This window comes from Hyaena hyaena, unplaced genomic scaffold (assembly GCF_003009895.1).
Source record: "Hyaena hyaena isolate Hyena2069 unplaced genomic scaffold, ASM300989v1 scaffold_1013, whole genome shotgun sequence".
NCBI classification, from domain to species: domain Eukaryota; kingdom Metazoa; phylum Chordata; class Mammalia; order Carnivora; family Hyaenidae; genus Hyaena; species Hyaena hyaena.
The window spans coordinates 351,216-379,057 of record NW_024081648.1 but is presented as its reverse complement, the minus strand read 5'-3'; the positions used below and the strand labels follow the sequence as shown (position 1 = coordinate 379,057).

Sequence of the window (27,842 nt, the reverse complement as noted above, 5' to 3'; positions counted from 1 at the left end):
TGCTGTAAGTAACTAAAGCAAATTTCAAAAGGGAAAATTCACCAATGCATATGTAAAGATTATTCGTATAAAAGCTATAAGTTGCTGAAACCTCTAACCTGGGCTGCTTAGTTTTCACTGTATGCCCTTTTCTTAGGCAGTATCAACTACTCCTGTGACTGCACTACTACTTACACGTTGATAACTTCCAGAACTCTCATGAGCTTCAGAGTCATGGACTAAAAATTTGTCCACAACTAGCCAAAGTCATGCTAACTTGAAAATCAAAAAGAGTAAGGATTGTAGAGGATTGAAACACACTGAATTAATGAAAAATCCATAATTGCACAATTCTATTTAAAAAACAGAAGGACTGAAAAACTCATCTGTTACCATTCGAGACTGCTATTTTAAACAATTCTTTAACTTTGAAAATCGGTGAAGGGAAGGATCAGGCATTTCTCTAACTTTTCAGTATGAAATGTATTATGTGGTAACCAAATAACCCAGTTGATGATGAAAAACTCTCTTTATATGAGAATAGCAGCTGCAAAATGTAGAATGGCAGAATCTGAAAAATGTCATTTTGAAGCCTCTAATGAAAATATTGACTCAGGCAAGCATTAATTTGTGTTGATAAGTAAATAAATGGTTGGACAAGAAATAGCACTTGTATAATGCTAGAATAACAAACTAGATTATGTCCTAGCGAAGACTATTTCAAAGGAAGGATTAGACTGTCTTTGCCCTTAATCAAGGGACCAATCTCAGTATCAATAATGGAGGGCTAACTAGGTGTTACACATCTGACGTATTTAATTCATGCTGTATCACATCAATAGTGATGCATTCTAGTTCCAAATAATTAACTTGAATCATCAATTTTTTAGATAGAAGTTCTGTTTACAGGAAATAGAAGGGATAACTAAACAGCACAGCAAAGAGACTACCAAATTCATCCAGACAGTGGGATATTTTGCAGGGCAGCGGCCTGGTCTCTTAATAGGTCAACGTCATAATCAAGGGAGAAAGGATGGTCCAACCAAATGCCACATTTGGGTCTAGGTTGGAAACCCATATTTACAAACCGGCTTAAAGAATATTTTGTTATCAAATGGAGATGCCTGAATGGAATATGCATGTTACACAAGGTGAAGATTCACTAAAATGAAAAAGTGGAAATCAATGACTGGAAAAAAAAAAGGTAAGTTACAAAATACCTTGTGCAAAACGATCTCAATCAGTAAAGAAAAAAATATGTATATTCATGCATAGAAAAAGTATGGAGGAATATGCACTAGAATGGTACAGTAGTGATCTGGCTACTAAGAATGCAATGCCTTAATTTTTAAATTTTTGCTTGTCAGTATTTGCTAATATTTATTTCTTTAAAAAAAATTTTTTTTTAATGTTTTTTATTTATTTATGAGAGAGATATACAGCATGAGCAGGGGAGGGTCAGAGAGAGAGGGAGATACAGAATCCAAAACAGGCTCCAGGCTCTGAGCTAGCTGTCAGCACAGAGTCCGACACGGGGCTCAAACCCACTGACTGGAGATCTTGACCTGAGCCAAAGTCGGACACTAAACCAAATGAGCCACCCAGGTGACCCATTGAACTTTATATATATTCATATACTCATTAAGTTTTATGTATTCATGAAAAATATACAGCATGCCTGAAAGCTCTACCAGATGCTTATGAAGTATCACAAACTCAACTTGGCCAGTTACCTTAACAATAACATATCAGTTTCTTCTCGAGCGTTCCTTATCTCAATGAGGGCCACCAATTATTTTTCATAAATCCTATCCTTCCCACATCCCTCCTCTGTAACTATCATGTGTAATCAATTACCAAGTCCTACTGATTTTACTGCTTAAAACTTGAAAATTCTTACAAACTCCCCTTTTTTCTCCTCTCATGGTTTCCTACTGTCTTCAGCATAAGGTCCAAATAGTTTACTCTGACAAATAAGATCTTAATCAACTAGTACCAACAAAAGATGTCTCTGAGAACTGTCCTTTTTTTTTTCTTTTGTACTTAAGATAGTGATTCATGGAGAAATCGTATCAGTATAAACCTTCATAATTTGCAGCCACACTGTTGACGGGTCATAGAAAGTCCCTGAGAAAAAGCAAAGGGGTTTTGCCACTTGATTTTCAATGTTAAGATTTGCAATGAAAGCAGGTGACACTTTATTCTTCTATCCCAGGATTACTTATTGAATAGTTCATTCTTTCTCTCTTAAAGTGCAGTATCTCTGTCACAAATCAAGCTGCCATATATATGTGGATGTATTTCTAGGATTTTGATTCTCTTCTATTGATCTATATTTCGAATACTGTCCCAATCCACACTTAACTATGGGTTTATAAGAAATCTCCCCGCCCCCTTCCCTTTCTCTTCTGAAACTGACTCTTTGTTAAACAGGTTAACTCTTCACTGATACAGGCCAATGTTTCAATTGTACTTATTTTTTTGCACCTGTGGAGTATATGTTATGGATAAGTTTCTATTCTTACACAGTTCTTATTCCAAGGTCATCAACTGCATCTCAGTCTCAGAAGCAATACTGCAACAGCTTTAATAAGGAGGGCTGTGAAACTGGTAGTGAGGAAGGAAAATCCATTATCACAGTAAGAAAAACATCCATAGCATGTGGTCTGATGGTGAATCAAAGCTGGTTTTAATTACACAAAGGAAAATCCATTCTGATGTCTTTTTGTCATACACTAATGTACTGTATTTTAGTTATGTGTGCCTGCTTTTGTACCCTCAGTATATAAGGATATTAAAATACCTAAGTTGGAATTTACATATTTATAAAACATGGCTCTAAAAAAATCTTAAATATATCACCTTACAGTGGAACTTAACTGCTAAAAGAGAATACTTTGGGAATACAGGGGACTTGGGTAGGAAAGTAATAGGCAAAGCTTACCTGGAAGTGAGGCTCTTTGAGTATACCAACCAGTTCTGCCACATTTTCATCCACATTTATTAAAGGAGTGATATCTTCAAGAATTTCATTGACTAATTCTAAGTTATTGTCACTGACAGCTTCTAGTTTTGAATCTTCTAGCCTCTCGTGAGCCTGAAATGATAACCGTATATTAAAGTCATAACACATATTGTTTTGCTCCAGACCAGGGTTTTCTTCTTGATTTCTTTTTCATAAAAAAATATTTAAAAAAAAATTACTCCAAGGTTTGATTCACTGAAACCAAATTTAATAGTCCAATCAGCGGCCATATATAGATTCTGTAGTAAATGTTATCATGCTTCTTGGCTTCTATTCCTAACCTAAAAGTCATGGAAAACTTGTTTTTATAATTAAACCATGAAAAAATTGAATAGGTCAGGGGTACCTGGGTGGCTCAATTGGTTGAGGGTCCAACATTGGCTCAGGTCATGATCTCATAGTTTATGAGTTCCAGCCCCGCGTTGGGCTCTGTGCTGAAATCTCAGAGCCTGGAGCCTGCCTCAGAGTGTGTCTCCCTATCTCTCTGCCCCTCCCCTGCTGTCGTCGGTCTGTCTCTCTCTGTCTCTGTCTCTCTCTCTCTCAAAAATAAACCTTACAAAAACTTTTTAAAAATTTAATTAAAAAAAGAAAAACAAACTGAATAGGTCAGATGACATTTAAAGAACATATTGTCTAGCCAATATAAATTCCTTATGACTTTCTAATCTAGGCTCAAACTCTAGGTGATACTGTTTATGCTTTATGAAAATAAATGATTATGAATAAAAATTGAAAAAATAGGAATATAATCATTATAAGGGCTGCTATTAAAAAATAATGAAAACCATTTGGGAGCACCAGAATCCTAAAGCTACCATTTTCCAATTTTTAAATTCAGCAAAATGTCAATTCAGGGAAGGCAGCTCTTAAACTGAACCTTGAAAGACTGTATGATTTTGTTAGTGGAGTGATCCTCTCATATTTCTGTATCTTAAGTTGCCTTTTTTTTTTTTTTTTAATCTCACAATCTTTTCCATGGAAAATGAACCATGAATCACACTCTCATAGAAAATAAGTTGCCCTAATTAGCCTTCGACAGTGAGGGTAAACCAGAGTTTTAAAATCAAACTGGAGGGGCATCTGGATGGTTCAGTCAGTTGAGCATCTGACTATTTTGGCTCAGGTCATGATCCTAGGGTCTTGGGATCAAGCCCGCACTGGGCTCCACACTGAGCCTAGAGCCTGCTTAAGATTCTCTCACCCTCCTTCCCTCTGCCTCTCTCCCCTGCTTGCACGTTTGCAAAATTACTCTCTAAAAGAAAAAAAATTTTTTTTCGAACTGTAAATGAATGCTAAGCATTCTCCCTCTTTTTTAATGTTTATTTATTTTGAGAGAGAGAATGCAAGTAGGGGAGGTCCAGAGAGAAGGAGAGAGAGAGCATCCCAAACAGGCTCTGCATTGTCAACACAGAGCCTGACATGAGGCTCAAACCCACAAACTGTGAAATCATGACCTGAGCCGAAATCTACAGTCAGACGCTCAACTGACTGAGCCACCTAAGTGCCCAGCATTCTCCCTCTTCTAAGTGTTCTTTGTTTTTCTGATAAATGGTTGCTGTCTGATTTTAAAGACAGGCAGAGCATAACTGTTAAGATTTAATGTCTAAATGAATACATGTAAGATCACAAATATTATATTTAATATTTTAAGATCTATTTCTCTAAGTGTTCAGGAAAAATCCAAATTTCAAGTGGTAACAACATCAATTAAACTTTATCAGTACCCATAAAACTTTAGCTGTTATTTTTTACCACAGAGTAGATCCTTCAAAGACAAATACAGATTCTAGTTTTTAAAATGCAACTTTTTCATTTAAATGTATTTTTTTCTAAGTGACTCACATTAGTGAAATAAGTGTTTAAGCAGAAGAGAGGGCCATATATTAAGCAACATTTTTAAGAAACACCTCAGAAGAAGAAATTTAAGTCATATGAAGACAGAAGAAATTTGAACTGTTAATAAATGAAGAAAAACGTCAAAAGACCAAATGTAATTTAGAGGAAGCAGTTTCTATTACATTTGGGTAAGAATAAAATAGATAAGAAAAAAATTAAGATTAGAAAATGTCACAAAGAATGGAATGGGTAAATTTGTAATTTTCTGAAAGTATAATACAAGCCTAATAAGGATAAGGGATGAGGACACTCAATATGTATCAAAATGATTATCACCATTGAAAAAAACTAAACTAATGGACATAACTAGCTAACTCTTACAAAACAAGCTAGAACTGCTTATTGCTTTAATACAAATAATTGCTGTTAACAAATACTGAATTTAGCATCATTAACCTTGCTAACCTTGCTTAACCTCTTATGGTAGTGTAAGAAAGTTTAAGGGAAGAAGGAAGATTAACATTTACTGAGGGTTGTGTGTGTGTGTGTTAACAATGTTCTCAGTGCTGTGTGAAGGAATGAGTGTGTGTATATGTTTGTGTGTATCAAAGATAGGTGTGTTATTATCCTCACCTTATAAACATAAACAATGATGCCAAATAAGATACAGTGATTTGCTTGAATTCACACTACTGTAAGTGGCAGTCAGGTAGTCTAGTATCAAGGCTTATCTGACTTGATCACTATATAGACAGCCACTGAAACATCTTACTGTGGTTAACTATTCCATCTACTAATTGACATATTACTCTAACTCATTTAACTGTGTGAGATATGCTCTCAATGAATGCTAGTTGAGTTGTTACTTCTTAGCATGTTCCTCTAGACCAGACATGGTGTTTATTATGTTCTACTACATCTGTCCTTATAGTTATTTTATATTCCTGTGGTTCAGAATACTACCCACCCCTTCAACCTAAACCCTCTTTGCTCCAAATAAGAACTATAAACACCAGCTATTTCTCCAGGAAACAGATAATGACTGGCTTACAGTTTTCAGGTACTATGTCAGTGTATTTTCTATAACATCCTATGATTATGTAACATATTAATTTAATTTAAGACACTGGGAGACAAGTAAAGAAACCAAAATGATCACTGACTTCAGAACTCTAATATACTCTCCTTCGTTTCTATGTTCATTTACCTTACTGCTCCCAAATTGAGTGAGGACACAAGGGAATGTGGAAAGACCCACAAGAAAGAGGAAGTCAAGTAGGAGGGCGGAATTATGTTATAAAAACAAACAAACAAACATACCTGAAGGTTTTTTCACATGAACTGCACAGACTGGTTCTGTAGTAGGGAAGAATATTACCACAGAATACAGAAATTCTCAGAAAAAGGCTTTTTAGCTAAACTGTAGCTATAATTATATTAACATAGAAAGCCTATTTCTTAAAAATATTTTTGTAATGCTTATTTTTGAAAGAGAGTGCAAGTGGGGGAGGGGCAGAGAGGTGAACAGAGGATCTGAAGTGGTTCTGTGCTGACAGCAGCAAGCACAGTGCAGAGCTTGAACCCACGAACCACAGGACCGTGACCTTAGAGGAAGTCAGATGCTTAACCAACTGAGCCACCCGGGCACCCCAGAAAGCCCATTTCTGAAATTCAGTTGGGTTCTATCAAGACCAACTTTACTTTATCCAAAAAAGCAAATGCAGGTCCATATTTGTTAATTATGTAATTTTTAAGCTCTAAGATGCTGTGAAAGAAGGTGGGACCTCTATTCATTTTAAAGCCAGAATTTATTTATCAGCTTTTAAGAAGCAAGTACCAACTTGAATTTAACTAATCAAACAAAAAACGACAAAAGAAACACTAAAAACTGGCCAGAAGGACAGGTGATTCATAAGCTATTTGAATAAATAGGTCTTATTTCCTTTAAGAAAAAGCATTATTAGAAATCTAGCATAACTTAATAAAAATATATTCCACTTGTCACAAGTGGTTGAAAGAACATGCCACGACTGGCTTTGTAGACAGCTGGAGCTGATACAAATATGGCCTATCTTTCTTGTAGGTCCAGTTCTGAGAATCCTATTCACCACTGCCTCTTAGAAAAATGAACTGCAGAGAAGAAAAGTTCTTTCAGGACTTCTAGGTATTTTATCTAGGCATAGTTCAACCATGCTTGCAAGCAAAAACAATAACAACAATAAAAAGTCTAACAGAACTGTGGGCTATAACTAAAGTGACAAATACTACTATTCATTATGTTATATCTAATACTAATACCATTTATGTGTAGTTATGTGCTTTTCTCTCTTAAAAGCAAGGACCAAATTACCATAAAAATTTTTAAGTGTTAATTTATATATTTGAGAGAGAGTGAGAGAGAGCGAGAGAGCACAAGATGGGGGAGGGGCAGAGAGAGAGGAAGACAGAGGATCTGAAGCAGGCTCCATGCTGTCAGCAGAGCACAAAACAGGGCTCGAACCCACTAACTGTGAGATCATGACCCAAGCCAAAGTCAGATGCTTAACCGAGCCACCCACACGCCCCGATAAATTTTGTTCTACCTTCTTTGAATGTGGATAAGTATGTAGTAGTTACTCATTAAATATTTCTTGAAAAAGCTAAGTAAATAGGAAATAAGTTTGGCTGTGGTCAGAGTTATCCTCTTCTATTCTAGACATTTAGGATAAGAAAGATCAAGAGAAGCCCACAAAGGGTCAAAAATAAATAAGAATTTGAGCAAAAAGTAGAAAGGAAACAGAATTGAAAACAATTTCTAATTTGCTTCTGCATACATTATATCAAAGAAAAGGAGATTTGTTCTAAACAAAAAATAAAGAGGATGAAGTAAGTATAAATAAATTAGAATTGAATTCTCTAATGAGTAAAGAACTTGTCAGAAATTTAGTTAACCAAAAAGTTCAAATTCCTAGATTCAATTATATGTCAAAGTACTTAGGGAGATTCTAAATAACATTGCTGAGCCATTCTTAGAGATATCTGTAGAATCAGGAGAACCACACAGATGTCAAAAACTAGAAATGGGAAACTTATTTTTTAAAATGAGAAAAACCTTTTTTTTTAAAGTTTGGCTTTAACAGTAGTCAGAGAAAATATAAAAGAATACTTTTTATAATCTTTGAGTGGGAAAGACCTTTCTAACTTATGTTGCAAAATCTGGAAAAGCTATAAATTAAACCAAAAAGGCCCAGTAAAATCAATTACATTTAAAATTTCAAATTTCTTGTAAAAAATTAGCAAAGTCAAAATATAAATGACAAACTACGGTTAAAATACTTACAAGTCATAATACAGACAAAAGGCTAATTTCCTTATACATAAAGGACTTCTACAAACCGGTAAGAAAAAGATCAACACATTAAGAGAAATAAATAATATGAAAAATTCACAGAAAAGGAAATTCAAATACTTCTTAAACATATGAAAAGATGCACAGCCATATTCATGAGAAATATAAGCAAATTATAGTATAAAATTCTTTTTTTTTTTTTAATCAGACTAGCAAGGATAAAAATTCTGGTAACATACCACATTGGTGAGAATATGATAGAAGATAGACACTCTCACACGTTTTTTTTTCCCCCTGCTGGGAAATACTAGTGAGCAGAATACATATTTATCTCAAGCTCACATGGATTGTTTCCCAAGACAGACCACAGTAGGAGCCATAAAACACATCTTAAAAAGTTTATAAGAATAAAAATCATATAAAGTATGCCTTCAGACCACAATGGAATTAAATCAAAACTCAATAATAGAAAAACAGAGGGGCGCCTGGGTGGCTTAGTTGGTTAAGCGTCCGACTTTCGCTTAGGTCATGATCTCGCGGTTCGTGGGTTCAAGCCCCGCGTCGGGCTCTGTGCTGACTGCCAGCTCAGAGCCTGGAGCCTGTTTCAGAGTGTGTGTCTCCCTCTCTCTCTGACCCTCCCCTGCTCACGCTGTCTCTCTCTTTCTCTCTCTCTCCCCTAGAAATAAACATTTAAAAAAATAAATATATAATAGAAAAACAGCCAGAAATCCCTGAAACACTTGGAGACAAAGCAACACATTTCTGATAATACATGGGTGAAAGAAGTCTTAAGAAAAATTTACAAGTATGTCAACCAAGTGAAAATATAACTTACCAAATTTTGTGGGATGCAGCAAAGGCAGTATTTAAAGAGAAATTTATAGCACTGAATGCAGAGTTTGGAAAGAAAAAAGACCTAAAATCAATAATCTAAACATCTACCTTGTAATATAACTCAAAAAAGAAGAGCAACTTAATTTCAAAATAAGTAGAATAGAAATATTTAAAGCAGAAACCAATGAACTGAAAAGAGAAAATCAATAAAAGTTAATGAAACCAAAAGCTGGTTCTTTGAAAAGATGAAAATTGATAAACTTGCCAGCTTAACTAAGAAAAAAGAGAGAAGACAGAGATTTACTAAAAACAGAAATGAAAGGGGGAAGGGGCCATCACTACTGATGTTATCAATAACAAAGGAATAATATGAACAATTCTATGCCCACAAATTTGATAACCTACATGAAATGGACCAATTCCTTTAAATACAGAATCCAACAAAACTCACAAAAGGAGATATAGATAACTTGAAGAGTCCTATATCTGTTAAAGAAATTATATCAATAATTACTAACCTTCCCAAACATAAAGCACCAGGCCCACATGCGTTTGCTGGTAAATTCTACCAAACATTTAAGAAAGAAATCATATTGATTCTCTATAATCTCTTCTAGGAAGCAGAGGAAATATTTCTTAACTCATTCTACAAGGAGAGCATTACTCTAATAACAAAACTGGACAAAAACCTTAACTTGTCATTATACAGTTGTTAAAACCCACAGACATATACAACACATTAGTATGTACACTATGGACTTTAGTTAATAAAGTTTTAAATTTATAGAAAAATTAAACAAAAAGGACAGAATTTCCATGTATCTGTCTCACCTCAGTTTCCTTTATTCACACCTTGAATTAGTGTGATATTTGTTATAAGCCAATATGACATACTATTACTAACTAAAGCCTATAGTTTACATTAAGATCCACTCTAAATGTTGTATAGTTCCATGAGTTTTGACAAATGTATAATGTCATCTACACACCTTCATAGTATCATACAGATTAACAATTCCACTCCCCTAAAACTGCTCCATACATTTGTACTTCCCCATACTCTGGAAACTACTGATTGTTTTGTATGGTCTCTATAACTTTTGCTTTTTCAAGAAGGTAATACAGTTGGAATCATACAGTATGCACTCTTCTCAGACTGGCTTCTTTCATCTAGCAATATGTATTTAAGGTTCTTCTGTGGTTTTTTTGAAGCTTGATAGCTCATTTCTTTTTAGTGCTGAACAATATTCCACTGGATGGATGCATCACACTTTATCTATGCTCGTATTAAAGACATCCTGGTTTGCTTTCAAGTTTTGATAATTATGAATATAGATGCTATAAATATTCACATGTAGATTTGTATGGACATAAATTATCAACTCACGTGGGTAACTATCAAGGAGTCCAACTGGGGAAGCTGGGTGGCTCAGCTGGTTAAGCATCCGAATTGGGCTCAGGTCCTGATCTCATAGTTTGTGGGTTCGAGCCCTGCATCATGCTCTGTGCTGACAGCTTAGAACCTGGAACCTACTTCAGATTCTCTGTGTGTGTGTCTCTCTCTCTGCCCCTCCCTCACACTCTGTCCTTCTCTCTCAAAAATAAACATTAAAAAAATTTTTTAAAGGAGTGCAACTGATGGATCGTATGGTAATACTATGTTAGCTTTGTAAGAAACTGTAAAAGTGTCTTCCAAAGTAGTTGTGCTATTTGCAATGCTAACAGCAATGAACAAATAGCTTCCTTTTTAAGATTTAGGCATACTTCAGAGATACTGTGGGTTCAGTTCCAGACTACAATAAAGATAACATTGCAATAAAGAGAGTATCAGAATAAAGCCAGTCAAATGAAATTTTTGGTTTTCTAGTCATATAAAGTTATGTTTATAACTATACTATAATCTATTAAGTGTGCAATAGCATTGTGTCTGAAAAACAATGTATATACCACCTTAATTAAAAATTACCTCATCACTAAAAACTGCTAACAATCAACTGAGCTTTTGGTGAGTCATAATCTTTTTTCTGAAAGAGTGACATCTCAACATTGATGGCTGCTAACTGATCAGGGTGGTGTTGCTGAAGGTCTGGGTGCCTGTGGCAATTGCTTAAAATAAGACAAAATGAAGTCTGCTACATCGATGGACTCTTCTTTTTACAAATGATTTCTTTGTAGGAAATTCTGTTTGGCAGTTTTTCCCCTACAGTAGAACTTCTTTAAAAATTTAGAGTTAATCCTCTCAAACCTGCCATTGCATTATCACCCATTGTTGTCATTTCAACGGTCTTCACAGCATCTTCATCAGGAGTAGACTCCATCTCAAGTAGCCACTTGAGACCAACTCAAGCTCATCCATAAGAAGCAAGTCTTCATCCATTAAAAAGTTTATCATGCGATTGTAGCAATTCAAGTATTATAATGAAAATGCAAATATCTTGAGAATTACCAAAATGTGATAGAGACATGAAGTAAGCAAATGCTGTTGGAAAAATGGTACAAACAGATTTGTTCAATGCAGGGTTGCCACAAAGCTGCTGCTGCTTTCTTTCTTTCTTTTTTTTTAAAGAAAACCCAGAGTAACTGTCAAGTGCAACAAAAAGAAGCACAAGAAAATGAGGTATGCCTGTGTACATTTTGCAAATATTTCCCCCTGATCAGTAGCTAGCCTTTTCATTTTCATATCTTTTAAAGAGGAATTTTTAAAATTTTGATAAAATGTAATTAATCAAAATGTTTAATTACGTTTCATGCTTTTTATGTCTTACTTATGAAGTGTTTCTCTAACCCAAAGTTGCGAAGTTTTTCTTTATGTATTCCTTTAGATGTCTTAAAATCTCAGTTCTTACTTTTAGCTCTATGATCTATTTTGAAGTAAGTGTATGAAATGTGAGGGGAAAGGTGATGTTGATTTTTTTGCATAAATATTCAATTGTCCCAGCAACATTTAAAGAACTATCATTTCTTCATTGAATTACCATGGCACTATTAATAAAAACCAGCTGACCATGACTAGCAAGTTAGTTTAGCAAGGTCACAGGGATACAAGATTGATGTACATAAATCAACAATTGTATTTTTATATACTAGCAATGGGTAATCAGAAATTGTAAGTTAAAGAAATGGTAAATTTAACAATGTGTGCAAGACCTATACATTGGAAACTATAAACAAAACATTGCTGAAATTAAAAGCATACATACATATGTACATACATATAAACAGGATATACATACAGGATATAGAAGGCTCAGTTCTCTTAACATGTCAGTTCTCCCCAAACTAATCTATAGAATCACTATAATCCCAGTCAGAATTTCAGGCTGGCATGGTGATAGTTAAATTTCTAAAGGACACTAACAAAACAGCTGTAAAAAAGAACAAAATTTGATGTTCTCCACAACTTGATGTCCAGGATTACTATTACTTTAGAGTAAAGAAAACTGTAGTATTGGCATAGATCAATGTCACAGGTTAGAGCCCAGAAAGAGACATGAGGCCCAAACCCACGAACCAGAAAGAGTCAAAAACTATTTTAAAAGTAACAATTACAACTAAGGGTAAGTTAGTTAATACAGGTTTAAATAGCCCCTACATATTTCAACAGACTCTGAAGCTATAGTCTATCTGATCTGGTATAGCAATTGGTATTTATAAGAAGCTCAAATTTGAAAGTAAATCATATCCTGGGGTGCCTGGGTTGCTCAGTTGGTTAAGTGTCCAACTCTTGATCTTGGCTCAGGTCCTGATCTCATGGTTCATGAGTTCAAGCCTTGCATCAGGCTCTGTGCTGACAGCGTGGAGCTTGCTTGGGATTCTGTCTTTCCATTTCTCTGTCCCTTCCTTGCTTGCATTTTCTCTAATAAATAAATAAACTTAAAAAAAGAAAGTAAATCATATCCTATATTATTACTATTAAAATAAAGTTTTATCTAATACACTTTAGAAAGACTGTAATCAAAAATTACTAAAACAGAGTCTCTCCTAGGAACTTGCACTACCAGTAGACTTCCACTAAATTACAGCCCATTTGAATGGTTTATTTCAACATTTGGTTATAGAAATAAAGGGGAGTAATGGGGTAGGGGGAAGGAGAGGAGTGGAGGAGGGGTTTAAGACAGAGGGAGGCTAGACCACAGTACCAGTAATCTTGTCTGATGTGATCATTAACTTTTCCGGTAAATGCAGCTGGAAGTTCTCCAAGGCTCCTCATTAGAACATGAGGAGAGCCACAGAGATATTGCACAGACTGTTCAAAGACTGTTTGGTTTACACTGAGAGCTATTACTCCGCTTCCATGTAGCAAAAAAATGAGGTTGCAGCAATTCTTCTTTGTATTTTTTATTTTTGTGATGAGTCTTCTTCTTATCAATGGGCAGAGACAGCTAATTTGGCAATGAGAAGAAAACCAGAGGGGATGTAAGCCTCTCCATTCATGGGTGCCCTCTCCCTGAGATCTTCTCTAGCTAACTTTACCTGCTCTGCCAGAAGCGGAGTGAAGAAAGATACCCAACATAGTGTAATTGCTTACAAGTTCCTGTATGAAAAGGAATCATTTGAAAGCGCCTGTGATGGTTTATTAGTTTTACAGGATTCTCTTTTTCCTGGTTTCTCTTTAGAGGGGAAAATAACATAAATTCAAAACCAACTCCAGTATGAAGTACAAATATTTACTACAAAAATCTCTCATCTTTTTCTGCATATTAATATTCTTAAATGAGTTAAAAAGAAAAATATTTTTTAATGTTTTAGAACTCTCTAGTAATAAAAAGTACAAGAAAATTTTTCTTTCATATTCCTATAATTCTCCAAAAGTATTAAAGAAAGTATTTATATGTTTGAGTAATTTTTTTCCAGAAATACTAAATCTGAAATCAAATGCATTGACCATTTGGCTTTACAGAATAGGGATATATTAACTGGTTCCTCAATTATTTATGTAGAGAGACTAAGAAAGAAGCTTAACTGCTACCAATTTTATATTTTAGGCTTTAATGTTTATGAAAGTATTTTTGAAATTTTAAATAATATCCATAAAGTCACAAAAGCAAATTTGAAATACTATCTGAAATGATTTCTGAATCTATTTCTCATTATGTAATTATAAGATGCCAATGTTTGATTTTCTTTGAAATTCTGTTAGATCTTCCCAAGTTGTGAAATACCCTCTTAACTTGTATTTATTGAAAAACCGCTCAATGCCATAAAGCTTTTATTTTCCTGTAGGTTAATTTCAGGTAGGAAATTTGCAAATTCTTTTCCTTTTTGGAAATTTTGCTTTGTAAACGTTATAGAGTTAGAGAAGCCATAAGCCATCAACCCTTATTTTGCTAGAATAAAGGGTTGGGATTGGTATACTACAAAAATATTAAATACTACAATAAAATTCCAGTTGGGTAATATACACATGGATTACTTTCTACTTAGGAGCCAAATTTTTATATCATGTGATCTTAGAATGGTTAAGGTTCTGAATACAATGAGGATCTGCACCATTCACTTTTACAAATGGAAAATTTTGTAAAAGGTATGATTCTTCACAAGTTAGAAGAAAAACAGAGGGTGCCTGTGTGGCTCAAATATTTAGCCTCCCGATTTCGGCTCAGGTCATCATCTCATTGTGCGAGAGTCTGAGCCCCATACTGGGCTCCTCTGCTCTCAGCATGGAGCTTGTTCTGGATCCTCTGTACCCTTCTTTCTCCACCACTCCCATATGTGCTCACTCTCTCTCTCAAAAATAAAATGAACATTAACATTTTTTTAAAAAAAAGAAAGAAAAAAGAGACTGTGGTTAAAAAGTGATTATGGAAGAGGGTGAGAATAACATACTGGGGGTGCAAAAACCAAATGGGAAGACAAGATGACTGCATGAAGAAAAGGTCAGAGAGCACATGTGGCACAGGGTCCTGAGAGCAAGAATCATTTGAGGGAATGCTAAAGAATAGGAGGGCTGGGCTGTGAAGTAGTTAATACATCACACTTTAGTGATATTTATAAAAATTAATATAGGAAATAGTGTAAGTGAAACAAAACTGGACCCAAAATAGCTGTAAAAGTTTATTTATGGATGAGTTAAGGAGACAACTACAGAGTTCATTAGAGAAAAATACTCAAAATTTATCAGGGTTATCCATGAAAAGGTAAGATTTTAAAAAGTACTAGATCTAGGAAGTCAAGAACTGGAATAAAAAACAGGTACATGGTCTAATGTAAAAGAAGGAAATCAGTATTTTGCTGTTATTGAAATGGATCTTTTCCACATGTCCTGTTACAATTTCCCTGAAACTTTAAATGTGTTACGCTAAAACTATGAGTCATTTTATCTTGTATTTAAAGTCTGCACAGGCAAGGCAAAGGTGGTCTAATTTTTGTGTGCAGGATTTCATTATGTGGTAAGAGTTATTATTTGCTAAGCCAAAGGCATATCAACCAAGTTCTAAATTAGTAATACCTAAAAAGACCTCTGAAAAAGACAATTTTAAAACTAATTTAGTAATCTTATAAATAAACCACTATACCTTAGCAAGTGATTTTACAATAGGATTCTCCATAATCCCCTTGAGGAAAATTAGGTCTATTTCTTCTGCTCCCGTAGATGAGGGCAGCTCTGTAAGGTTATCCAACACTTGCTGCATTGCTGCTAAGATAAAAGCAACAAACAAAACAAAACAAAACACCCTTAAATTACAAGGCATTATGAAACACAATTATAAAATAATAAAATGTAATATTTGATATATGTAAAATAATTTAAATAAAAAGACATTAACAATTAACACTCTTTTGAAAAGTTATGTTTTAATAAAATGAATTGTTAAATAGTATATAAGTTTCAAATTGAATTCCCATAAGTTATAGGACAGTTTTTATATGCAATTTGGGCTTTATCAGACTACCTTATACACACTTAACACTTTGCCTTTTCTTCATATTTTTTTAGTTTAAAACTCACTCAAGAAGAAATACAAAATTTTAATAGATCTATAAGAAAGTAAAGAGACTTAATTATTAATACAAACTTTCCATAAGTCCAGAACCAGATAGTTTCACTGGTAAATTCTATCAGACTTTAATGAGAAATTTAAAACAATACTTCACAAACTTAAAAAAAAAAAAAAAAAAAAACAGGAGGGAATACTTCCCAATTATTCTACGAGATCTTGATACTAAATCCACAAAAAAGTATCAAAAGAAAATTATAGTCAATACCTATCCTTTATAAATATAGATGCACAAATCTTTAATGATATACTGGCAAATTGAATCTAGCCACATATGAAAAGGACTGTACACCATGACCAAGTACAACTTATCCCAGGAATACAAGGGTGGTTCATCAACAAATAAAAGTCAATCAGTGTAATACACTGTATTAACAGAACAAAAAACAAAACAAAAACAAACTACATGATATCTCAAGAGGCACAGAAAAAGCATTTGACAAAACCCAAACCCTTTTTGTGATAAAAATATTCAACAAACTAGGAACAGAAGGGAAATTTCCAAACTTCATGAAAGGTATCTATGAAGAATCTATAACTAACATGATACTTAAATGGTGAAAGAATGGATGCCTTCCTATAAGATCAGGAACAAGGGAAGAATGTCTACTCTTGCCACTTCTACTCAACATTATCATGGAGATTCTAGCTAAGGCAGTTAGGCAAGAAATAAAAGGCATCCACATTGAAAAGGAATCTATCCTTTTTTTTTTTTGGCAAATATAAATGCAAAACTATTTTTGCAAATGATATGACCTTGTATGTAGAAAATCCTAAGCAATACACACAGAAAAAATATTAGATTAAAAGAGTTCAGCAAGGTTTCAGGATACCAGATGAAAATACAAAAATCAAATATATTTTTATATACTAGCAATGAATAGTCTCAAATGACATTATGAAAACATTTTTACAAGAGCATCAAAAACAATAATTACAAATGAATGCAAGAAAGGAAGCGCAAGACTTATACAATGGAACTATAAAACATCATTGAAAGAATTAAAGAAATCTAAAATAAATAGAAAGATATCTTATTTCCATGGATTAGAAGTCTTAATATTGCTAAAATGGCAATGCCCCCAAACCAACCTACAGACTTAAAGCAATCCATTATCAAAATCTCTGCTGCCCCCTTCCATTTTATTGCAGAAATTGATACACTGAATATTATAAAGTTGCCAAACATTCCCAAACTAATTTGTACATTTAATGAGGTTCTAATCAAAATGCAATACACCATCCCACATGTTTTCAGTCCAGGTGTGGCTTGTTCTTCTCCTCCATAAGGAAATGGCCAAGGAGCTCCAGGAAACCTGGAGTGATGAGGCATAGGAGTAGGAAAAACCAATGCAGTTCTCCATAGGTTGGGGAGGCCATAGGGTCTGGCAGTAACTGGTTGTCCAGGAACAATGCTGTGCTGGTGAATGTCTACAGGAACCAGTAAACACACTGTTATCTGGTTTTAGCAAAAAGCGAATCATGTGCTTTACAAGGAAATCTTGAAAGGGACCTCAAGTCCCTTTGGGACCCATGCCCCTACCCGATATTTCATTATTCAGGCTTTAGAATATCCAGTATGAACCCTAGCTCCTTGGGAATGATGATACAAGGCTGCTACAACTGGAAACCCAGGGAAATCAGAATTGTTACAACTATCTATCCAGTATGAAAGTTCTGGATGTCAACAATGTCTCTGAGATCCCATTTCAAGCTGAGGCTGACATCCCCCTTCCTTTATGGGTGAGAACTTCTACCTTTTCCTGCTAGATCTCTGAATCACTAATACTCCTTTCACGGAGTACTAAAGGCCCTCACTGGTACCCGGTTCCTAGTGGATGGCTGAGATGGCCCACTATGGGATAGAGGTCTATAGCCAGAGAGAGTACTTCCTCTATCATGAGACCTTGACCAAGCTGGCCACCATGGTCAAGGCACAAAGTGGGAGCTCTCAGCAACAAAAAGAGCCAGGAGCTAGAGACCTAACTAAAGTCTCCCCAAATGCCATTGGGTAACAAGCTTCCCCTCCAGTTAAGAGAGTCAACATGCCACGCATCTCCTTGAATTAAAGAACTTTGAGGACAACCGAACACACTGGGGAGTACTCTATGACAGAGCTGAAGGACTCCCATTGAAGACAGCCAAACAGACTGCAGTGTGCTTGGTGGGCAGGTTCACACTGGCAGCCAAAGCCTCACTGAGCCCCAGGCTCCTAGAGCTCATATCTAGAGATCATTCCCCAGCTCTTTCTTATGGGCAGTTTCAGAACATCCACTCAGACTTTGTTTTTCCTTGGTAACACTTTTCTCTGGAGTTGAATTCAGATATTATTTTTTAACATGCCTATCAAAACTTCCTTAAAAGTCCTCGCTTTTTTTTCTTGTTCCTTTTTTTACCCCCGTCTTGGTTCTGATTGTAGTTTATCTGCCATGTTCCAGGCTATTAATCCCAAAGGTGAGAGTTGGGATGAAGGGACTTGGTCTCTTCCATGTGTTCCTCTTTTTACGTGGCTGAATGAGAAATATCTGGGTTGTGGGCATCTCAGAGTTGATTGGTAGGGAAGCCAGACAGAAACTGGTGGGAACTGGTGAGGCCGTTGCTGTAATATGGAACAACTTACCCTGGTGTTCCAGTTAAACCAGGATGTGGAAACACTAACACAACTTCCCTGACATGCAAGGATCTGCTCTGACACTTTCATTCCATACTCTCATGAATAAAATGAATAATCCTCTGACCTGGCATAATCTTTTTCTCCCTCATGTACTGGCATACTATGGTATGGTACAAGGGAATGGTTTCCTCTAAATCAATTCACTGCTCTGACTTTATAAATTAGTTATCTAATAACATGACCTATTCAAAAAATGCCATTGTTCTTTTCAACAAAATTATTCTCAAAGTATATGAAAAAAATAAATGAGAAACTATGAGAAAATTATAACAAAGACTAATGAAAATTAACCCTAAAATATTAAAATATAAACTAAACTATCAAATCTAGTGTATGTTAAACCTTAATACATAAAAGAGGAAGCTCTCTATAGTGGGAACCTAGCAAAGTTGAATGGCAGCCAGTAAAGTAAAGTGTCCTCCTTCACTCAGAAATTCCAGGGAGAAAAAGAAAACCCCAAAACTCAAAAGGTAAGTTTCCTGCAAGTTCCACTCCTCCTCCATAAGCACTACAAGACGGACCCTTTATTCAGAAGTTATATTCAATGACATATATAAATGGAATTCTTATTTCAAAGAAAAATATATTTAATCCAGATCATTCCATTACAAAAATGAACAAATCAAGAATCACCAAACACTTTTGAAAAGCAGCATGAATATGACTCACCAAATTCAACAAACAGAAACATTAACTGCCAAAGAAACAGAATTACTGGGGTGGGGTGGGGGGGCGGCACAGGGAGAAAGAGTAAAAGAAAAAAAGATTAAATTATAATGTGTAGGAAGATCAAACTGAAAAATACTCCCCGTAAAAAATGTCCTCATTGAAAGAAAAATAAAAAAAAAACCTGCCGTGGATCACAAAAGACCAAAATTTACAAGATGTTGGGAAATTCATTAATAGTAAGAAGGAATTAATAAAAGGGAAAGGAGAAATCCATTTAAAAAGCCCATAATCTGATCAATAAGCTGGCTCTTTCAAAAGACCTATAAAAATAGATAAATGATTGGCTAGCTGAAAAGACATAAGTAACATTAGGGATGCAATGAGAAAGTAACTGCAGGCAAAAAGATTTAAAAGGGAATGTAATAAACAACTTTATTTAAAAATCTAGTCAAGTAGAGATTTTTCTAGGAAAATGTCAACGACAGAAGTGTAGGAGAAAAAGATAAAAATAGAAATAGATTATAATAGAAGACATTGAAAAGGTTTTCAAAGATCTACCTTCTTAAAAAGACACAAGGCCAGGAGAGATTTAAGAATAAATTCTATCAAACCTTCAAGAAAGAGCTACTTCACATTTTTAAAAGAAAGCATAGAAAAGATCGAAAGCATTCCAACTTCCATAAAGATTTCAAAACTCAATAAAAAAGGAAATTATATATTAAACTCATGAGTATATAAGCAAATATCTTAACATATTAGCAAATTTAATCTAACAAGGTCGTAAAAAGTAACAATAGCCAAGTAGACTTTATCCTAGTAATGTAAAGATGACTTAACATTAAGAAATATATAATGTAATTTGTTGTCACAGTATAAGAAAACCCTATCATCTCAATGTTTTGTATAAAGCACATCAAATAAAATTAAAAACCCAGTCCTGATGGAAAATTCTTACCATAAGAATAGAAGAAAAAGTCATTTTATACTAGAATCTATATGAAATATCATAACCTGAATGGAGAAATGGTGAAAACTTTACCATTAAAGTCAAAGACAAGGCCAGAATGAATGCCCACTCAGGCCAGTACTTTTCAAACCTATATTGAAAGTTTTAACCAAGGTATTAAGACATGACATTTTTAAAAACTACAGATGATAACTATCTACTTGGAAAAGTCTCAAGGGACGAGCTAAAAAATCATTTAAGTTAGTTAAAGGAGTTTTGCTAAGTAACTAGACATAAGAGCAACAGAGAAAAAAAAGACTTTCCTAAATAATAATAACCAATTAGAAAACTTCATTGCAGGGGAAAAAAAGAGATCCCATTCACAATAGCAACAAACTCTACAAGTAAAAAAAAAAAATGCTAAAATAAAAATGTTTCACTCAGATAGGTATGAGGAAAAACTATAAACTATAATAAAGAACATTTAAATAAATGAAGAGACCATGTCCTGGGACAGTAAGATTCAGTACTATAAAAATGTCAATCCTCTCCAAATTATTCTTTTTAAAAAAAATCAATAAATCCTAACAGAAATCCTAACAGGATTTTTTAATAAAATTATCCTAAAATTTACTTCAAAGAGAAAATGGGTAAAAGTAGCCAATAAATTTTGAAAGAAGCACAAATATAAAGGAGGAAGCTGTATTATCAAGTATAAAAACAGTATAAATTAAAATAGTGCAGTATGGACACGGAAACAGACAAATCTTGAAAGAGACGAGCTAACCAGGATTTAAATTATATACTGTTATTTATAAACAAAACATCTGCCTAATACTTGGAATTAGCAAAAATGTGGTGTAGCTGACAAACCAGTAACCTTAAAGCTACCAACCTTCCACAAATTATATAGTAAGCCATAAAGATAGAAGTGGTATCTTTCGGGGCGCCTGGGTGGCTCAGTTGGTTGGGTGTCCGACTTTGGCTCAGGTCAGATCTCAAGGTTCATGGGTTCGAGCCCCGCATTGGGCTCTGTGCTGACGGCTCAGAGCCTGAAGCCTGTTTCAGATTCTGTGTCTTCCTCTCTCTCTGCCCCTCCCCCACTCATGCTCTGTCTCTCTCTCAAAAATAAATAAACTATAAAAAAAATAATTAAAAAAAAGAAGTGGTATCTTTCAATGCTTAGTCTACTTAAAATGGCTTTTTCAGTAATCCTTCTATATATTTCTAACTTCCTAGAATATAATTCAATATGTAAGGCAAATATAAAAAAACTTTGCCCACCTATATTGTTTCAAAAACTCTTTAAAATTGTTTTATGTAAACACTTATACCTAGGTTTAGAACTATACCTAATTAAATGAGCTACTCCTAATAAATTAGAACTAGAGCTTTTTCAAAGGATTTTGTAATCACATTTGATGGTATATTCACTCTGATTCAACTCAGCGAACTAGATTTCCCATTAAAAATTTGACCAGTAAGGGGTGCTTGGGTCATGAGTTTGAGCTCCACATCGGGCTCTGTACTGACAGTGTGGGGCCTGCTTGGGATTCTCTCTCTCTCTGCCCCTCCCCCACTCAAACTTGTGTGCACACGGTCTCTCTGTCTCTCAAAATAAATAAAAGTTTAAAAAATATATGACAAGTAAATTAAGTTTCCATAAGATGTTAAAATTTATTTCTGTTGTTATATTTTATATATAAAATAACAATTACTTCAGCAGAACCATCCTGGATAATTTATAGAATTCCTGAAATGAAAAACAAAATCTCCTTCTATGTGCTTTTGGAAAGATTTAACCATAATTTTAAAGGAGATATTTAAAAAGTCATTTGGACTATTTCTCATGTAGTTGCAACAGAGCATCAAAATTCTTTCTAAAAATATATTTCTAAGACAAATTTCTATTGAAATTTGGACCAAGTCAGGTTTAAGATTAAATTGTAACACAAGTATTTCCACATAACTAATTTAACCATCATAGCACAGTTCATGCAAACCATTAATGTTAAGTAACAATTGTTTTCCATAAAATGATAATATGCTGTCAATATTTTAGCTCTCAAACTAATACCTTGAAATTCTAATTTAATTATAATTATACCAAAAAAAAAATAAAAGAACCTCTTTGAATGTGATCAGCTAATTTAATTAAAATTAGCTGAAGGCTTATAGGCTAGGCATGATGATACATGTTGAAGTACAGACATACTATCTTAGTTCCAAAAACTCAAAATGAGTAGATCAAAATGTGTTAACATGTGTACAAAGCACATGAGTGATAAGAATACTATGAAGCATGGGGCGCCCGGGTGGCTTAGTCGGTTAAGCGTCCGACTTTCGCTTAGGTCATGATCTCGCGGTTCGTGGGTTCGGGCCCCGCGTCGGGCTCTATGCTGACTGCCAGCTCAGAGCCTGGAGCCTGTTTCAGTCTGTGACTCCCTCTCTCTCTGACCCTCCCCTGCTCACGCTGTCTCTCTCTCTCTCCTAGAAATAAACAAAAAAATTAAAAAAAAATTAAAAAAAAATTAAAAAAAAAAGAATGCTATGAAGCAATCACATAAAACAGAGTGATAAAACATAGTGGTTAAAAGCTTGGACTTTACCATTAAACTAGTTCTAAAAACCTGAGTAAATGACCTAACATCTGAGTTAGTTTCTTTTACCTGTTATATAGAGAATGACAACAGTATCTATCTCACAAGGTTGTTGCTGCTAAATAATACATGGAAACTAGAACAATGCCTCCTAGTGCATTATTAACATTGAGGGAGTACAGAAAAGGAGTAAAATATTAACTCTTTCTTTGATGGTAGTGACGAGATAATAAGATGGGAAACTAGGCAGACACCAGTGGAAGCACCCTAGTGGAAATGACCAGCGTGAGTACATCCTACTCAAAATCTGTAATTTATCATCAACATTTAAAGCTTTAAAACTAAACATAGAGGGCACCTGGGGAGTTCAGTTGATTGAGTGTCTGACTCTTGATTTTGGCTTAGGTCATGATCCCAGGGTCATGGGATCAAGCCCCGCACCAGCGGGGGCTTCCATGCTCAGCATGGAACCTGCTTAAGATTTTTTCTCTCTCTCTCCCTCTGCCTCTCTCCCCCACTTGTGCTTTCTCTCTCTAAACAAACAAACAGACAAACAAATGGGGTGGCTGGGTAGCTCAGTCAGTTAAGCTGCTGACTTCGGCTCAGGTCATGATCTCACAGTTTGTGAGTTCAAGACCCACATCAGGCTCTGTAGACACAGCTCAGGGCCTGGAGCCTGCTTCCAATTCTGTGTCTCCCTCTCTTTCTCTGCTCTCCCCCACTCATGCTCGCTCTCAAAAATAAACATTAAAATTTTTTAAATCTCTATCTATCTATATGAAGCTGTACTTCCTAAAGTATTTCTAGAAAAAATCTACGCTTGGAGTCAACAAAAGCACAGGCACAGTGGAGGGGCAGCCCTACAGGGCAAATAAGGAACCCCATACACAAGAGCATACATTTTAACCTAGGTACCACACATTTCTTCACAAAGACAGTGGGCAGATGTTCTGAATGGGAAGGGTTCCTAACACAGATGTTGGGACCAGAACAAAGGAGCACAGAAGCCAAGGTAAATCTGGTTTTTCATGATGGACACTAAAGAAGAGGTGGAGGAAAGGTACTATACAGGAGGGAATACACAAATACACAGTGTTTCAGGAAACGGGAAACTATTAGCATTTTGGGAACAAAAAATACTTTTGGCACAGGATTGTTTTCTGCCAAATGCCTGTAGTGTTCTACAGTTATTATGACAACCAAAAACCCCCCTTACCACATTTTCTAACACATCCATGTGTGGTACCACCTTCTCCCCTTCTGTTCTTCCAACAGAATGGCTTGCATTAATATGTTTTATCTCCAGGGTAAATTCGTCCCTCTCAATTTAGCTATCGGAGGGTTCCTAGCTTGCTCACCTGCTCTTTGCCTTCAAATCTGAAGGAGAAGCCTTGCCTGAGGCTCACCACTCAGCCCCTGCTCAAGACCTCTCATTCCAGAGAGAGTGGGGCAGGTTCAGGGGGCAGCCTATATACTAAGAGGAAATCCTCATTAGATACATATTCTGGGTTAATCAACCTAGTCCTTCATTTGTAAATATAAACCAACTGCTGCAGATCACCAGACATCTAAAGAAAACATCAGTGACAGTGGACAAAGCTGAACAAACTAAACTAAGGAGAAACAGATGGTGCTGAGAATAGAACTTAAAATTTTAATTTTTATTATTTTTCTCAGAGATATGTGAGAGACTACTGCATTTATAAAGGAGCAAGCCACTAAGAAGGAGAAAATGAGGTATCTGGAGAATAAGAAAAAGTTCCTGGCAATTAAAAATATTGTCAAATTTAGAAAAATCAAACAGTAGACTAAATGGTAAGACTGTTAAGGTCAAAAGTGCTCATGGGGAAAATCAAGTGAAGGTAAACTCCTAAATGCAGAACAAAGATAAAAACATGAGAAAAAACACACAAGCAAGTCCAACAGTGCCTATCAGGAGTTTCGTAAGACAAGATCAAAGACAAGGATGAGGAAGAAATAGTTGTCAAACAATAGAAAAAAATGTCCCTGAGCTTAAATGACATGCAAAACTTTAGAATGAAAAGCTTTCCAAGTACAGAGCAGATTGTATGAAAAAGATCTAGATCTGGCCACATCTAAGTGAAATCTCACAATGCTGAGAATTAAAAATGGGGTTGGGGGGAGTGGGTATTTCTCCAAAGAAGAGTTGTGTAAAAGGAACAATCATCAGACCTCCATGCCATTTATTACTGGTAATATTGGATGCCAAAAGATAACACAGTAAGAATGTCAAAGTTTTGATGGAAATTAAGTTTACAGAAACAGTACATACATTCACACACACATATACATAAAATACATGCATGTATGTGTACATACACATGTGGTAAAGTTTAACTATATTGAAATACTTAATAAACACAATAAACAATCTCCTCCTCTGAAGAGCTTTTTAGCCTTCCAGACAAAATTTATGCCTGTATTTAAATATACCCTTTATTTATACAAATGTAACTGTTTTATTAATATCTTAATGATCTTTCCATATTAGAGCTCACCCTTTTCAATATATCTAGTACTTCACTAAAGAGATGAATCAATATTTTAGTCTGTCCTCTACTGAAAGATATACAGATTGATTCTACTTTCTGCGTTATAATCAGTGTTACAATCAGCATCTATAGATCTATATCCATACACATTCTTATATACATTAATATATGTACCATCAGCGAGTACATACTATGAGTAGAACCGCTGGTTCAAAAGATATGTGATTTTTCAATTGTCAGATATTGTGAAACTGTTCTTTAAACAGGGCCTATCAATTACATTTCCATCAGGAGGTCCTCATTTCATTATTTGTTACAATAATGAATTGTCTCATAAAGACATATCAATATAAATGTGTAGAACATGTGCAACAAAAGGAGTGGTTATAAAGAGAGAACCAAATTTTGAATTCTAATCTCATTTTCCTCCAACGTGGCATCAAAACAAACTTAACACATTTATTTCCTTATCTGTAAAAACAAATGACAATGATCTAACTTACATGGTTATTCAACAAAATTAAATGGCTCACCCACTAAAAACATGTAAATGCTAAATATTCTGCTTAAGCTAATATTCTGTAACTCAATCTCTTCATCTTTCATTGTGACTATTGCTAAATATTCAGTGTCAATGAAAAGCAAATCCCAACAACAGCAATTTAAATATATTTTTCCTACCTTGAAATCATGGTTTTTAAAAATATAATAGTTGAGGGTTTTCCCTAATTTCATTATCTTACCTGACCACCTTGCACCTTGTCATCATCTGGTTAAGTTTAATTCAGAAAAGAAAGTAAACTACCATTTGTAAAGAACTTATCAATATTCCTATTATAAATCAAGTGTCTTACAAAAGCAGCTAGTGTAACTTTCTGGCATTCTTACTTAAAAACAATGGTCTTTTTTTTCTCTCCAAATTTTTATTTAAATTCCAGTTAGTTAACATACAGTGTAACATTAGTTTCACATGTAGAATTTAGTGTCATCACTTCCATACAACACCCACTGCTCATCACAAGTGTCCTCCTTAATCTCCCATGTTCCAGCCCATCTCCCCTCCAGTGACCATCAGTTTGTTCTCTATAGTTAAGAGTCTGTTTCTTGGTTTGCTTCTGTTTTTTTCCCCCACTATGTTCACAGGTTTTATTTCTTAAACTGCACATGAGTGAAATCATATGGTATTTGTCTTTCTCTGAGTGACTTATTTCACTTAGCATAGCTCCATCAACGGTTGCTAGAAACAATTTTCTACCATGGCCAATGCTTTAAGAAAAAAGTCCTCTCTAAAAACAAAAACAAAAACACAGGCATTTTCACTAAATAAGGAATTCTGGACTGATAGATCCTCTCCCCAGCACCACACTTAAAACCATTTTACTTCCTTCTGGCCTTTATAGTCTCTAATAAGAAATTCCCATTCACTTAAATCATTCATCTGTTAGTGGCTTTTACTTTCACTGCAATATATGTGTGTATATGTGATTATATATATATATATATAATCTTGTTTCTAGCAGTTTGATGATGTGACTGGACATGGATTTCACCGAGCTTATGGATAACTGTTTGAGGTTTGTTGAACCTCTTGAGTCTATAGGTTTATGCCTTTCCCTAAATTTGGGACTTTTCAGCAACCAAATAGTTTTTTTCTGCACCACATTCTTTCTTCTTCTCTTTGGGGGGGTCTGATGAAACAAAATGTTAGGCTTTCTGGTATTATCCCATAGATCCCCGAAGCTTTATTCATTATTTTTTTCAAACTTTTTTCTCTCTTGTTCAGTTTGGATATATTTCTATTGATCTCTAAGTTTATGGATTCTATGTCATTTCCATTTTTGCTATTGTACTTGTCCAAGAGCGCTCACCCTTACTCGTCATAGCGTATTTTTTTAAATTTATTTTTATTTTTTATTTTTTTGAGAGAGAGAGCGTGAGCAGGGGAGAGTCAGAGAGAGAGGGAGACACAGAATCCGAAGTAGGCTCCAGGCTCTGAGCCCGCTGTCAGCACAGAGCCCGACGCGGGCCTCGAACCCACAATCGTGAGATTATGAACTGGGCCAAAGTCAGATGCTTAACCAACTGAGCCACTCAGGTGCCCCTGTCATAGCATATTTATAATAACTGCTTTAAATCTTTCTCAAATGATCCCCACATCCATGTCATCTCAGTGTTGTGTCTATTATCTATGCACACGTGAGCTGAACATTTTCCTGGTTGCCCATGTGCCAAGTAACTTTGGAATGTATGCTGTATATTTTAATACATATTATGAGACTGTGTCTTGTTGAAAACTTACAGAGAGTGTTGATATTTGTTTTAGCAAGCAATTTACTCAGTTGAGTGTAGGCCTCAAATTCTGACCTTTTGAGGTACTAATGCCATTTTAGTCTTCCATGCTTGTTTGTGAATTTAAGTTTCCATTTCTCTCCAGTAAATA

General features: G+C 35.0%; 1 protein-coding gene across 3 annotated transcripts in view; it reads right to left on the bottom strand.

The window, feature by feature from the left end:
• MPP6 (membrane palmitoylated protein 6) overlaps nt 1-27,842 on the bottom strand; it is a 101,782-nt gene that overhangs the window by 39,346 nt on the left and 34,594 nt on the right. For 2 of the 3 annotated variants that reach the window (XM_039221787.1, XM_039221789.1), the window contains exons 2-3: nt 15,518-15,636; nt 2,924-3,076 (exon numbers count right to left, since the gene is read on the bottom strand). In XM_039221787.1, coding sequence (XP_039077718.1) covers nt 2,924-3,076; nt 15,518-15,634 — 270 coding nt within the window. In that variant the 5' untranslated portion in view covers nt 15,635-15,636. Of the gene's footprint in view, nt 1-2,923; nt 3,077-15,517; nt 15,640-27,842 lie in introns of all 3 variants that reach the window. The other variant, XM_039221788.1, reaches the window with a different exon arrangement.